Raw genomic sequence first — 16,182 nt, 5'->3', positions numbered from 1 at the left:
AAGATTTATTTTTTTCTCTAATTGTATGTTTCATTTTTTAATTTATATTTTCACTTAATAATTTAAAATTTTAATATTTTATAATATTAATTTTGTATTTATAATTTAAATTTATTATAATTAAAATATGAAAATATTAATAATTAATAATTTTTAATTTAAAATATTAATTTTATAAGTTTAAGTTTGTAATTTTTGAAAGTAAATAAGGACATTTTAATATAAAATATTTAAATTTTATTTTTATGAGTGTGAAATAGCTAATATCATGAAAAAAGTGATATTAACTATTCCAAATTTTTACTAAGTTTGGAGAAATAGTCATTTTTTGGAATGGCAATCCCTTCCTAAAAAACGAACAAAATGAGGAGAGAAAATTTTGTAAGGAATAGTGTCCCCTACCAAACATGCGGTAGGGCTTTTCTTATGAGTGGGGCCCACCGGCCGTCAGATTATTGTATTTTCCTTGGAACAGAGAAGTGATGAAATGTGCTGACTTTCTTTATTTACTTTTTTTAGAAAGAAAGGAGATTTTTTTTTTATGATGCAATCAGATTTCATTGTATTTTTATTATTCATTTTAAAGTAAAATATTAGATATTATCTTTTAAAAATAATAAAATATATAATATAAAAAAATTATAATAAAATTTTGAATTTTTTTAACTGAATTCCTCCTCTATTTTCTGTTTTGGTATATTTTTTCTTCAACTCTTTTTTTTTTCCTTGATCTTGTTAAGGCACCCAAAGGCTGAAGCACCATATTGCAAAAGGCTATAAGAAAACAAAAAGGAATTGAAGAGGCTGATGGAGTGCCACGTAGCACTCCGAAGAGCCTCTCAACTGTTTCACAGTTTGTTATGTTATATGATGGGTATCTGGGTCAAAGGGTGGCAAAAGGGGTGAGATGCAACAAAGCTCATGTATGGATGATGTATGTATCTCAATTGCTTGAGATGGAAGCCCACAGCACATCTCTTTTCCCAATAAATAGAAAGGCAATGGCTTCAGCATCAGCGAGGAGAGAAACAATTTTAGTAATAATTAGACAGTCCAAGACATGCAAATCCAAGGTATTTGCTGTAACAAGCAAAACAGATTTTTCTTAATTTAAGTTTTTGAGCATTAAAATCTACCAAATTTTAAATAATGAAACAACCAATTTTGATTTTGGAAAGTTGCATTTGTTTGAAAAATAGTGATATTTTATAAAATTTTTATCTCACATTATGTAAATACAAAAGATTTTAGTATTTTATATAAGCAAACTCATTATAAGTACAATGGGGATTTCCGCACACACATAAGATTGGATCAAAACTTGTGAAAAAACAAACTCCCTATAGGCTAAGTCCAAGTGATATTTTATCTCTTGATAGTCAATTTTATTTTTCTCTATCCTAAGCGAATAAATACCATGCACCAAAGTCATTCAAATCAGCAACACACCTTTTAATTTTTCCTTTTTTTTTTTGTATTTTGATTTAATCATTCAAAACACACCTCTCGATTTTATGCTATTTTTAGTATTTCTGATAGTTTGTACAAACTAATTAAGAAAAATCTTTTTAATCTTAGAGATAACCACTTTAGTTCTTTTATATGGAATTTTATATTTTTAAAAATAAAATTTATTCTTAAAAACAATAAATCATGCCTCAAACTAATTATATTTGTCATATACTTCATTATTTTGCCAACAGTTTTCACTATTGTAAAGGCTGTGAATTTTGTCTACTTCCACTGTGGAAAGAAGTAACAACTTCCCTGTTAACTTTTCTCGGTCTACTTTCCCTGTCTGTAGTTTGGTTAACTCTCAAAAGAAAAGACAATACCTTGGTACTCTACTCATCAACTTTTTCCAAGATCTTTATGTTAAGAATGATTCATATTCTTGAGATGAGTGAGAGAACAAAAAAGTGGTAGCATAAAAAAGTTACTGGAGGAGAAAACCCATGACCAGAAGGAATGGAATAAATAGAATTATTATGGCATGGTACAATTTTACCGTATGCTACCACATAATTAATTATCAAGGGACGCTCAAGCTTTCTTCCAATCAAAGTCTCATGTCTTCACTACATTTTGTAGAATAAACAAAATGATTGATTAACATCGATGTCACATTGAAGGTTTTCTTTATGTGTTTATTTATTTTAGACTTCGTTCTTTTCATTCACGTTGGAGCTTGGTTTCTAAGCTAAACATATATTTATAATATAAAAGCGCATCTTTAATTAAATGGCTTTTTGGAAGAATATGAAGTGTGGTTGTGAATAGAAGTGATAGTTGTACCTAAATTTGGTAATTCGTGTATTTATATTTTAATCATATTGTGTAAACTCAGGATATTAATAATTATACCAGTAAATAAAAATATGACACGATTAATTAATTTTGTCAAGATCTTGAATACGTATACGGATTCATTTAATAATCATGTCATATGACACGATTAATATTTTTGTTAAATGCGTCAGGTCAAATTTTATACGATATAACATGATTAATACGATTAAAATTTATATGATTTATGATTTGTTTATACGATTGATATGATTAATACATATTAATACGATTAAATTGAAATATATACAAGTAAAATACGATTCTAATATTCAAATTTATAACAAAAAATTATAAATATCATAATATTTAACAAATATAATAAAATTCAATACTAATAAATCTTAATAATAATAAAAATATTAGTATTTATATAGATCAATAGATGAGTATTAACCATGTAATAAACATATCTACATGATAAGTGAACACAATAAAATAAACAGATCATAAGTTATACGCGTAATACGATAACACGATTAAGTATTAGTGTCTTAGATATGTCTTAAATGGATTAAGCAAATTTGACACGATTTATTCGTATTTAAACCACGTCAATATAATTAATATACAAAACACGATTAACATAAATCCAAACTTGTTTAAATCTATATTGTGTTCATATAGTATTACGGTAGCGTATACAAAATTCTGAAATCTAGTTGCACCGGCATTTAATCAAAATGGCTACTCACCCGACGCTTCGAATCAAACTGGTGGATGGAGCTGCCTCTTTTTGAGCGGATCCTTTGTCATCATCCTCAATAAATAAGTCATATCTAGTGTTGGTTGCTTAGTGTGGTACCTATTTAATTCAATACTACTTGGCAATTTGGGGGAGGGAGAATTTATTTAATCCTCTTGAATTTCTTCAAACAAAGAAATTAAAGCATTTTCTACTGTTTTACTATCACTTTGGGAAGTGAGCAGATCAATGAGATGGGATCTTTGGGGTGAAAAGAAATTATTAGCATATTGCTGGGTCATGGGATGAAAATGTTATAAAAATTGGGTTTGAGTTATCTTAAATCTGAGATTATCTCGTAATCATTAAAACTCAAATCTTGAACAATATGCTGTTAAAAATGATGCAACCACAAACCTTTCTTTGCAACTTTATGAATAGCCTAGGATGTATCTCATATATAGCTCATGGCTGATCCTAAAACCTTGAAAATTTATTCAAGGTTACATGCTTTGTTACGTATGAAGTTTTGTTATTTTATTCAAGAGAAATTGACAGAGAAAGATACATAACAATTTATTATAACAGGTACAACAGAATTGACAATTCATGAAAGCATATAAATACACATTATTCAACTTGCCATTGAGGATAAATCATTCTTGCATAAATTCATTTTTTATCTTGAAATTATTTATTTTTACTGATTCTAGATTCTTAGGTCTATTTTACTTAAACCATTTCAACAATGTAAGAAAACATTTGCTTTATATCCGGTCTTTGTTCACAATAACATCATCATCTCTATTTTTATTCTTCAAGTTTCGTATATAAGAATTCACAAATGAATGACTTAATAAATGAAATATCTGACAAAGGGGAAACTCATTCAAATCACTATTAGGGGAGCAAAAAAAAAAATTTTAGGGGTGCACCAATCTAGTGCATCTAGTGCTCCCAATTCTGTGCTCCCCTCCCCTTAGTAGCACTTGATCGGTGCTCCCTTCTCTTGGGGAGCACCTACCATGGGGTGTTCGACTTGTCATATTGTTTGAGAAAAAAAATAAGAAAAAGCAAAAAAGAATTTTAATCCTTTTATATTTTTTTGTTAATGATGTTTACTTTTTATGACGGATTATCCATTTTGAAAACTAATAAACCTATCTAAAATTATGTCTAAAAGTTAAGGAGCAAGAATATTTTATCCTAATATAAAATATCATATTTGGCTAAATACTTACTTTAATATCTAATATTATTCAAATTTTTATTTCAAAATTCAACCTATTATTTCATTCAAATTGATATACAACATTTCAATTTTATTCATTTAAAAAAATTAACTACATATACTAACTTTTTTTGTCAATTTTCTTTAAATTAAAAACATCCAAAAAGTTATTTTAATAAAAATAATAAGTAAATCTTTTATATAAAAATTCACCAATATTTAGGCTATCTTTTTTTTTTTTGCATTCACATTGAAATTCTATCACACTTTAACTGATCTACTTTTTATTCTTAAGGATATAGAACTTAAAAGAAACACTACCTTATAGCAAGTCAAAGTTAAAGGAAAGAACTTTTCTTTTGTTTTCTTTAATTACATGTGTTGTGCACTAAACAATATTGGCTCTGAATCTAAGAGGCTTTATTATATTAAGAGAGAAGGCATCTGATAAGGCTTCCCATAACAAAAAAGAAAGAAATCATGTGAAAACTCAAGATTCAAAGAAGAAAAAAGAATATAAAAGAAATGTATTCTCTAAAAGCATTTTAGTAGGGATTAGAATAAAAGTATTTTATTGAGATATAATATTCATTTACAAAATTATTCAAGTATATGAAAATATAAAGTTTAAAACACATGTTTTTTAATATACATTTTCAAACTTTATTTTTTAAAATAATAAATAATGACATAATATTTGAATGCTAATTATTTAAATTTTAAAATATGTAAAGTTACTATTTTTTTTGTAATAATGCATAAAACTATTATGAATATATTTTTTTGAAATAATACCTAAATCTATTAAAACTTTTTTTTTGTAATAATATCTGGAACTATTAAAACTAATTATTTGTAATAATTACTTGCCTAGATTTCTTCATTCTAGATTTACTTGTCTTTTGGCTAAGATGATTATATGTTAATAAAGATTTATTGAATAAAAATTAGTACAATAACTGTGTAACACCTTGAATTATTGCTCCAACCATATCTATTGCTAGTTGCAACGGGGATGTGCTAATCTTGAACTATTCTGTTGAAGCATATCTTATATCATGGGTACTCTGTCTATATATTCATTAGTTAGACTGTTAGAGTTATCATAATATTCAACAAAATAATTGCAAGTGAATATTAATACATATAGTAATTGTTTCATAATCTATTCCAACAAAAAGCAGAAAAATAAACAAGTTGGAATTTGAAGTCAGCATTGTATAGTAGGCTGATCAATTGAGCCTAACCCAAGACCATGAATTTGTCTAACTCAAATTTAATTCCATTAATGTAACGATTGTCCAAGTAAATTAGAAAAAGTAATGGAACTTACTTGGACAATCGTTACATTATATTTAGCTTAAACTCAAGACAGGATATGATGGCATTATATTTTTGAATTTTTATATCAAAGTCACATAATATAAAATGACAAATAATATTTTGATTAATAATAATTAATTTATCATTAGTCATGAAAATTTATTTGATTAAAAATAAAAATAAATGATTAAATTCAATAAAAATATAAGTTTATTTAAATTTTCTTTATAGTTCATAAATTATTTAAAATATTATAACTATTTTAATAAATTTTGATTGAAACAACATACAAACTTTTACTTTAGTATGGAATTCCAGCTGAAGTTGAGCTTTTCACTAACTCGACTGACCAAATCACACCAATAATTTGACCTTATTGAAAAATGATAGGGAGGGCAAGATGAGGATTTATCTGCCAAATAAGATAGTCTAGAGTCTTTGACGTTCTGTTATTAATTTACACGATCCACAATTTGTACTTTCAATATCCCAGGAGAATCGAGCCAACACAAGGTCTTGGCTCCAGAGCACCTTTTACCATTATCTGTTGGAAGGGGCCATTATCAATTTGTTTGACCCATTTGTTACAACTTACAACTTGCAAATACATTTTATAAGTAGTATTTATATATGAATTAAATTTGGGTAAGAGTCATGAGAGCTCTTAAGGTTATTTAATACTACTCCGTATGTTTAGATATACAAGGAGTGTTTTATAAGTGAATAGGGAAGGTGATTTGGATGGGTTCTTAATTTACAATGTTTTCAACTACTCCAAATAATTTTTTAATTGATGGCGGTCCACTTGGTGTTTATTCAAAAAGGATAAGGATGAAACTTGTCTCAATTTCACATTCATAAACCAAATTAAATAAATTCGTTTTAATTATGCATTGGAGTTATAATGCTCCCTCTTGTATTAAAAAAAACACAAACTTTCTTTACATTAATAATGTCACTTGGTATTTTAAGTGTTTTTTTAAAGGAGGTGTTAGCTAGGCGATCTGAAAACATTGAATGGAGATTATGTCATTTACATGTTTCTCCAGGCAAAATCCAAAGTTGGACCCCAAAAATGATGGGCTATGGCTTGTAAAATTTGTCCCACAAATCTGTTAGATAGGCCGAGGCCGTTAGCTTTTTTTCGCCCTCATCACGCAAAGTTCCCCATCGAGGCATACCAACTTGCTCATCGTTTCATGAAAAAATTTCTCTTGGAATCTCAGCTATTTCGTCAATAAAAAGGAAAAATCAGACATCAAACCTTATCTAATTTTGATCTCTTGACGTATGGTTACTCTAAAAGAAATCGAAGAAATCATAAAACTATATTTGTACACCACTTTTTAAAGCATGCGTGATTAATTTTTAGGCAATACTTAAGTCACATAATATCTAAAAACTAGTCACGTAATATCTTACTAACCAGTCATGCAATACCATATCAATTAGTCACGTAATACCTAAAAATTAGTAATGTAATACCTAAAAACTAATTACGTAATGTCTAAAAACTAGTTATGTAATGCTTAAAATCCACAAAACTACTGAATTTCATTTAATAAAATCAACAACTTCAAACAATACACCATAGTTCATTTAACAACATAATCAACGAATATGCTTATTTGGTAAAAAATACTCAAAATGCTCAAAATTTTTTTTTTCATATATAAAAAATCACTTCAAAATCCTTAAAAATGCTCAAAATGTTTGAAGGTTTTTCCTCGTGTATCAAATACTACTCTAAAATATTCAAAATGCTTAAAGGTTTTTCTTTCTGGTAAAAAATACTCCAGAGATGAATGATCTAGTGAGAAAAATTTAAAGGATATGAGTCGGTTTGAGATGCGAACCTAAACATATGGGTCGATTTCATTGAGGGTAATTTTATTTAAAATTAATTTCTCTTAATTAAAAATAGTTAAAACTATAAAGAGGATTATTTTAAAAAACACTTTATGTATGAGGTATTTTTGAAAAGAACCCCTTTCATTATTAAGTCCAAATTGAATTTGATCCTGATACTATATCAATATTAACAATTTAATCTCTATATTACAATTTCAACGAGTTTAATTTCTGTATTTTCATTCAATGCATGGATTAAAGACAATTATTAATAGTGTAAATATTCAGCCACCAAATTGGTTGACTGGCCACATATTTTTCTTGTCAAGTGACACTCTATTTCACTTAATTATTTTAAATTTTTTATCAGATTATTACTATTATTATAATAATTTATACAAAAAAGAAAACTTGATATAAAATAAGTAATCAGCTAGCAAAGTCCACTTGTCATGCAACGCATCAAAATTATGCCATGTTACCTAATTTAACAATTGAATAATCTCATGATTAAGGATTATTCGAAATCCGACATTTGATAAAAATTTAAATCTTTTAAAATTGTGATAGATTAATGATTAAATCTTTAAAATTTGATATAGTGCAGGTGCCGGTTTTCAATTTTGGCAATTTTATTACGGTATTGCTTAGTAGCATCGGTAAACCCCTAATTTATTCCGTTTGGAAAACAAGGGCTGCTGGAAAAGCAAATTAGTCAGTTTAACACTTAACAAAGTGCAAAGCGTGACAAAATCATGACCTGATTAAGAAGCCTTAAAAGCCGAACTTTGACTCGATTAGTAAAAAAACGAGACATTCAACGATAATCCTGATCTTGGAGCAAATGATTATGTCACATCAATTAGGAAAAAGGGAATTACAAATTGCAATACCGATGAAGTCATATTGCAATTACAACAAAAGGATCAGATCGAAACTCAAAACAGTTTATTTATTTTTTTTAAGAAATCAAGCCGAACAAACCTTATCCCTAACACATTGGCCCTCCCGTCCTTTTCATTTCACTTTCTTCACTCGGAGCCGTTTTCTTCCTTCAGCCCATCGTTTCTTAGTCACTGGATTGAATGTGCCAAAGCGGCGAAAGAATTAGATTCTTCCAGAAAATTATTACACTTAAGCTAATCTAGGTTTTACGACTAGGAATTCAATCGAACTCATCCACGTGTCCAAAGTTTAGCCTCTGATATTAGGATGACGTCAGCATCCACGACTCCATTTTTACTTCCCGCCCACGGCAACCGCTGATTATTATCCTTCCGATTCTTGTCTTCTATTTTCCTTCTCTTGCTTCTTGTATTTAGCCCAACAATGCGAGGTCTAGCCCAACCCCGAATTTCAGTTAAAAAGAGTGCAAGTGAGTAAACCGTTTCGATTTCTTTCTCCAAATCTTGATTCCCTTGGCCGGAATGTTAAATCTCAGACGCTGGGTTTTCTTATACATAGTAACGGTCGTCGTAGCAGCGGCGCAGCCAACCGCGCCACCAAGGGGAGACTCGTACGGGCTTTACTCTCACTTCGACCCCTCAATGGCTATCGTCGTTATGGTCCTCGTCTGCGCTTTCTTCTTCGTTGGCTTCCTCTCCATTTACATCCGCCAGTGTAACGAATCCAACGCCATTGCCACCGCGTCCGCCGTCGCTGCAGCTTCCTCTGGCGAAAGGTCTCGGCGGAAAGGTCTTGATTCGGCCGTGATTGAGAGTTTCCCGGTCTTTATATATTCTTGCGTGAGGGACCTTAAAATGGGGAAAGGAGCGTTGGAATGCGCAGTTTGTTTAAGCGAGTTCGAAGACGACGAAGCGCTGCGTTTGATACCGAAATGCAGTCACGTGTTTCATCCCGATTGTATCGACGCTTGGTTGGAATACCATGTGACTTGTCCCGTTTGTCGAGCTAAACTCACTCCCGATTCCGATGGGAAACCAGTAGAGTCAAGCTCAAATGTCACTGAGTTGAACTCGAATAATAATGAGTGGTCGAGTCCTCCAACAACTCAACGAGTTGAAGAACAAAATGAGTTCGTCATTGACGTGAATGAAGAACCCCGACCGCGAGGGAAAATAACGGGGAAGTTTCCACGATCGCACTCGACGGGTCACTCACTGATTCAGCCAGGGGAGAACGTGGAAAGGTATACCTTGAGATTGCCAGAGGAAATTAAGAAGCAAATTGCGAAAAGCGGGAGGTTGAAGCGGACGAGGAGTTACGACGTCGTGTTGGGAAGGGAAGGTAGTTCTAGGAAAGGCGAAGGAAGTAGTAGAGGGAAGAGTTATATTGATAGGCGGGTGCTTTTAAGGACTCCGCCGTTTGTTTCGAGGATGGGTTCCGTCAAGCCTCAGAAAGGTGGCGCTGGAGATGGAGATGGGTCGAATTCATGGAGAGGGTTGACGTCCGTTAAAGGGAAGTTAAGTTGTCTTAACTTGAAGGTTGAACAAATTGACAGCGACGAATCCTCGGCTCGGCTGCCGGTATAACTGTTGTTCAGTCTGTGTATTACTGTAATTATAAAATTAAAGTAGTTTAGGGTTTTGGTTTTTTAGTTTAATTCTCTTTTTGGATAATCACAGCTCCATCAAAACTAATGAGAAAATTAATTTGGGAAAGAATGGATTAACAAATACTATGGTAATCCTGATTTATCCCATTTTAATCTTGCTTAATAGTATTGTTTTGATTTTCCTTTTTTTTTTTTTTGGGTGGAACCCTTTTGAACGGAATCTTCATCTGAATGGGGTTCGATTGGAATGTGGAAGTGGGGGTAAAGAAATTTAGGCGAGGATCTTTCATATTACCAAGTTTTAAATTTTTAATACAAGTTTGGTCCATAAGTAATGGTGAAAGGTTACGCCACGTCTTTGTCGGAGAAGAGATGAATCGCTTTGTAAACAACGCAACCAAGTCATGGCGACACATGTGTAGCGCATTCACGAGAATCATCTGTTCCACTTTTGATTACACGTGAACCATGTTCTATCTTAGAGAAAATGGTATTAGTTTGGGATTTTAGGTGCCAAATTTTGCAAGATTAGGGGTAATCAGACGCTCATGAAGAAGGAAATAAATGAAGATTTGACACGACTTTTTTTAAATAGAGATACATGCATTTGTTATTAGAACAAAATATTCAAACATTTGTGATTAAATCAGAATATTCCCAGGTCCTAAACGAAAATGATCTTGTTACTTTAATTGGACTAAAATTAAAATAGGTAAACTAAGTGCACCAGTATTTGTATTCGTCTTCGCCTTGTATGAAAATGACGCAAAGCAGATTGGGTTTCACGTGACAGTCTGAAATCGACCCAGACAGACAAATGTTACGAAACCAAAGTCAGGTTCGATGGACTTAAATTAGGCCCATTAAACACGCTCTTGTTGTTGGGAGCCAAAGTCAGGTTCAGCCAAGGACGGCGCTAATCAATTTTTGTTACGGGGTCAAAGATAAAAAAAAATAAAAATAAAAATTTTTTAAAATTAATATATTGAATTTAACCAACAATCAAAAGATTCATAATAGATAATAATTTTATATAACATGTAAATAAAAAAATTTTAAAAAAAACTTATAATAGTTATCTAAGAAAATTATGCCCGACGATGTTTCCTAAATTCAAATTCAATAAATTATTGACTCTGTATTGAAAAGACTGATAATATCTTTATTAATATAAACAATTAAATTATCTGTAAGAAACTCATCATCCATTGTTTTTAGAAATCTTGTTTTCACAATTTTCATTGTTGAAAAGGCTCTCTCTGTAGTTATTGTACAAATCGAAAGAGTCAAAATAAGGTGAATTAATCTATCAATCAAGTAGTAATTCTTTGACTTTTCTGTTGCTGCTAATCTTTGGCACAATTCAAAAAGTGTAATTCTTTGATGATGAGGTATTAAGGTTTGATGGCTCAAGTGTAGGAGAATCATTTGAGCGATCTACCTCTTTTCTTTTAAAAAATTTGTCAATTATTTTCAACTTACTCATATTTTAATCAAATCTAAAAAAAAAACAATATAGTCAACATTCAATATTCTTATTTATTTATATTTAAACTTAAAAAATAAAACATACAACTATAATGAATAAAATATAAATAATTAAATACAAAATACAAGATTTCATATAATAGTTAAATAATATAAATAGAAAGAATAAGGTAAAAGAAAATTTTACCTCTTCTTAATTTTACATAATGGTGGTGGGTGATCTCTGTCTTTTTTTGTCCAAACTTACAAGCTCATAATCAAATTGGTGGATGGAGCAGCCCCATTTTGAGCAGATCATTTGTCATCATCCTCAATAAATAAGTCCAATCTAGTGTTGGTTGCTTAGTGCATGTGGTACCTATTTAATTCAATACTACTTGGCAATTTGGGGGAGGGGGAATTTGTTCAATCCTCTTGAATTTCTTCAAACAAAGAAAATTGAAGCATTTTCTACTGTCTTGCTATCACTTTGAGAAGTGATCAGGTCAATGAGCTGGGGTCTTGGGTGAAAGAAATCATTAGTATATTGCTGGATCATGGGATGAAAATATTATAAAAATTGGGTTTGAGTTATCTTAAAAGTGAGATTATCTCGTAATCATTAAAACTCAAATCTTGAACAATATGCTGTTAAAATATGATGCAACCGCAAACCTTTCTTTGCAGCTTTATGAATTGGCTAGAATGTAGAGGAAAAAACTAATAGCCAACTGTCATTAGCTTCATGGCTGATCATAAATCCTTGAAAAAGTTTCCCCTTATTCTTTGCGAATTGAGAGGATGGATGCATAAACAAGGCAAGTTATTGGAATTGGCTACAGTTAACAAGACAGAGGTCAAGTTGAATTTTAAGTATTTTTAATCGAATGCAACTCAGATTATATAGTTAACTTTGAACTTGATTAATCTTCACGTAAAGCAGTCGACACTTCAGCTCATTAATGACCCTCGTCATAAATCAACAAAATTTTTAAATAAGCACATTATTTACATAATTGAGTGAAGATTAATCAAAGTTGAAACTTGTAAAAAGATGGCTTGAAAGGGTCTGATTTTTCAAAAACATCAGCTCTTAAAGCTTAATATTTCTGCCACATTTGTTGGCTTCTTATATCAAAAAATTAAAACAAAATGTTTTGCTATATCTCTGCTGATGTTCCAAAAGTTTGACCACGTGCTCAAGGTCAATGTGTCTAAGAACAATGTTTGTGCCTGGAAAATAAAAAAATAAAAATTCTTGCAATATGAGAGTGAGAGCATTTAAAGAAACGCCGCTATGGCAACTATAATGAAATCAACCCCACATCATACCCCAGCCCTTCATAAATTCTCAGTCTTTTCCTTTCTTCTTCGAATTTCTTTCTTCTTTCTTTTTCGTTCGTTCCTCTAATGGGGCGCGTAACAATTCTCAGGGACTTGATAGGAATCATCAAAGACAAAGCTTCTCAAAGCAAAGCAGCTTTGCTTTCCAATCCCAAAACCTTATCTCTCCACCTTGCCTTGCTAAGAGCCACAACCCACGACCCCTTCACGCCACCCGACCCTAGGCACTTGGCGGCTCTACTTTCCTTCGGTCATAGCTCACGCGCCATCGCTGCCACCGCCATCGAGGCCCTCATGGACCGCCTCCAGACCACCCGTGATGCCTCCGTTGCCATCAAGTGTCTATTCACGATTCATCATATCATCAAACGTGGCAGCTTTATTCTTCAAGATCAGCTCTCTGTTTTCCCTGCCACCGGTGGCAGAAACTACCTTAAACTATCCAACTTCAGAGATAATACGACGCCGTTAACGTGGGAACTTTCTTCTTGGGTTAGATGGTGCGTTTTGTTTGTTGCTTTGCCATTTTGTCTGTGCTTTTGTTTTCACGAAATTCTAAACATATTTCTCTCTGAATTGATCAAATTTATAAGAAAAAAAATGTAATTCTAATATCAATTTTATAACAGTTCTAAACAAAAATTTTGCAGGTATGCTTTATACCTTGAAAGTCTGTTGTCAACATCAAGGATTTTGGGGTTCTTTCTATGTTCAACTTCAAGCAGTGTAGACATAGATAAAGAAGAAGAGAAAGTATCATCCCTGATAAATAGTGAGTTGCTTAGAGAGATAAACTCGTTGGTGAATTTGCTCGAACAAATTTCCAAAAGCCCCAATTCTTTGCATGCTAATGGCAACATATTGGTGGAGGAGATTCAGGGATTGGTGGGTGAGGACTATTTGTCATCAATCAACGAGGTTTCCATCCGGGTCGGTGAGGTTAGGGAGAGACTGAGTAGTTTGAGCTTCGTTGACTCGGTTGAGTGGGTGTGTGCTTTGAAGAGATTGGAAGATTGTAAAGAGAGATCGTTAGCACTTTCGCAAAGGAAGAAAGTGCTGATAGACGCTGTTTGGGGTTCAATAAGTGAAATAAAGGATCAAGTTGGGAGCAGCAAAGTGTACAGGGAAGAGGGGAGATTGTTGACAATGGGGAGCAGAAACAAGGCTAGCGAGTCAGCTCGGTTCGGGGAGCGAGTTCTGAAGCATGGCGACTCAGTCAAGTTCTCTTCAGGAAGGTTTCTACGCTCCAATAATCTTTCTTTCCGAAGTTATGAGTCGGTTGAATCATATGCCTGAAGGGGATTGTAAATTCTACTTTATAAACCAATTTGAGATTGTATGTATTTTCGGGGTTTTGCTCTCGCTCTTGCTAGCTTCCACTTGCAAATTAAGAATCTGTTCTTCTCACTAATTAAATTGTTGAAAAATATAATTATTATTGGAAAAAAAACACTGGTATTAAGTGCTATCAATTGAATTTTACGTCTCATCTTTGATTATTACTTCCCTTGTAAAGCCCAAGAGATTGTTGGTGTTGGTAAAATGAATTGATAGTGATGTTCGTTGGTGAATGAGTAAAGTCAGGACCAAAACTCAAGTTTGTTTCACTTTTCACAATGTTCAATAAAGACTTAGCAAAACATAATCAGATAGGTTTGTTTTCGTTATCAAAGGAGTCGCTTTCTCTTGACCAAGTCATTCGATTAACACTGAAATGGCCGGGCTCTCCGTCCCCTGTTCAGGCCAACCTTTTTTGAATTCCTTGTATTTTTATTTGTCAACGCCACCAACATCTGAGGCTATTCGATTCCTCTTAACATATTGCCTACGGCTAATTCCAATCGCTATGAAATTTATGAGATAGGAGACAATTTAGTTAAACAATTGTTAACATATATGATATGATTAGTAAATTTTTTGAATAAAAAATTAATCAAATTAATTGACTAAATTGATGAATTAATCATAAAATTAGATTAAATTAACGTGTACTAAGATTCAAATCGAAACAAAATGTTATCAAAAAATAAAGTTAAATAAAAAGAAAAATTGAATAATATTGGGTCAATTTTTGATCCATAAAAGTTTGCTTGTAAAAATTAATTTCGACGGATTAAGGAGTCAAGTCAACCTAATTACTTGTTGGGGTAACCTACTCTGATTGACTTCCCATTTGGACTAAAGGTGTAGGCATGGGATCCCTCTTTTTCAATCATAATAATAATAATGCAAATCCCATGGTCCACTTAACCACTAGTAAGGATGTGGGCGAACGTTAGAGCACAATCATGTTGCCAATATTTTTTGCGTAATGCACTGAAATTCGTGTCATAAAGCCTCATTTTCAAAAGCTAAATACAAGGTGTTGTAAAGTAATGACAGTTTGAAATTTTGCATCGATGAAGTGACTAGAAGCAAGGAATCCTATCAGCCGCACTCACTGGCCTTGGTGCTCCTCCTTCACATAATTCCACAAGCGAATCCTAAAAGGGGGTCTTGGGGTTTATTTGATTTGATGGAAAGATGGAAGACAGAAAGCGAAAATTTAATTGACACATTCAACGCGTAAAAAAAAAAAAAATTGGATTTCATGTTGGCAATTTATGGTGACTTCCTTCGAGGAAAGATCAAATTTAACCAGCTCTTTTTTCTTATTTAAAATAAAGGGAAGAAAATGCTTAAAGCAAGTAATTTTGGAACTAATTACTATTTACTTGGCAAGTAAATCGTTTTACTTGCTATTTGAATTGTATAAAAATGTGATGAGGGACGGAAACAATGGACATGAAGCATGAACAGGGCAACATTAAAGAGTGAATTAAAGGAAAAATGGAAAACTATCATTGTATGAAAAGTCTAAACTCAATGTCTAACCCAATGAATATACTGTTTAGTACTGTCGTCCAAATTTGTCTGTTTTTTATTCTGCAGACGTTAAAAGGATTGCCCAGACACGGCAAGCAAAAAAAATCAAGTAACAGACGTTAAAAGGACAAAAAAATCAAGTACTATATTTGAAATGTTGTAAAAATAAAAATAAGACAAAAAACTAGGAAAAATAAGGTCCCACCGAGATTTGAACTCGGGTTACTGGATTCAGAGTCCAATGTCCTGACCACTAGACCATGGGACCATTTGTTAACTTTTCGATACGTAAATACCTTTTACTAGACAGAAAAAAAGACCTAGGCCATCTTTCCTGCTTTAGAGAATGCCATCTGATTTTCTATTTTATTATATTCTTATTTTGCTTAAGTTATTTTACAATTAGATTATGCATGTCTATGGAAACAATGGGTGAATTGATGATAGTGTGATTAAAATCAGCCAAAGAGCTTATCACAAATTTAATTAGGCCCAAAAATTGCTGATGTAAATGTTGGTACTTCATTATGCCTATGGAGAATTTTAAAGATTATG

The 16,182-nt window shown here is 32.0% G+C and overlaps 1 protein-coding gene, 1 non-coding gene and 1 pseudogene across 2 annotated transcripts; 2 read left to right on the top strand and 1 right to left on the bottom strand.

The window, feature by feature from the left end:
* Window positions 1–8,620: 8,620 nt before the first annotated feature.
* LOC18611494 (E3 ubiquitin-protein ligase ATL6 pseudogene) lies at window positions 8,621–10,114 on the top strand (annotated as a pseudogene).
* A 2,592-nt stretch (window positions 10,115–12,706) lies between these two features.
* Window positions 12,707–14,105, top strand: LOC18611493 (putative clathrin assembly protein At4g40080). Its single transcript, XM_018113896.2, has 2 exons — window positions 12,707–13,262; window positions 13,413–14,105. The coding sequence occupies exons 1-2, from the start codon at window positions 12,829–12,831 to the stop codon at window positions 14,056–14,058; spliced, it is 1,080 nt and encodes a 359-aa protein (XP_017969385.1). The 5' UTR covers window positions 12,707–12,828; the 3' UTR covers window positions 14,059–14,105.
* A 1,718-nt stretch (window positions 14,106–15,823) lies between these two features.
* On the bottom strand, window positions 15,824–15,895 carry TRNAQ-CUG (transfer RNA glutamine (anticodon CUG)). The gene has a single exon. It is a non-coding gene; the product is annotated as a tRNA-Gln (tRNA).
* Window positions 15,896–16,182: the final 287 nt, after the last annotated feature.

Source organism: Theobroma cacao, chromosome 1, assembly GCF_053813885.1.
Source record: "Theobroma cacao isolate CCN51 chromosome 1, ASM5381388v1, whole genome shotgun sequence".
NCBI lineage: Eukaryota > Viridiplantae > Streptophyta > Magnoliopsida > Malvales > Malvaceae > Theobroma > Theobroma cacao.
This window is presented reverse-complemented; position numbering and strand designations above follow the sequence as displayed.

What these genes read in the sequence shown, in the direction of transcription:
- LOC18611493 (XM_018113896.2), top strand. Translation starts at nt 12,829, where the DNA reads ATGGGGCGCGTAACAATTCTCAGGGACTTGATAGGAATCATCAAAGAC. An exon ending in CTTTCTTCTTGGGTTAGATG is followed by an intron (nt 13,263 to 13,412) that starts GTGCGTTTTGTT and finishes AAAATTTTGCAG; the next exon opens with GTATGCTTTATACCTTGAAA.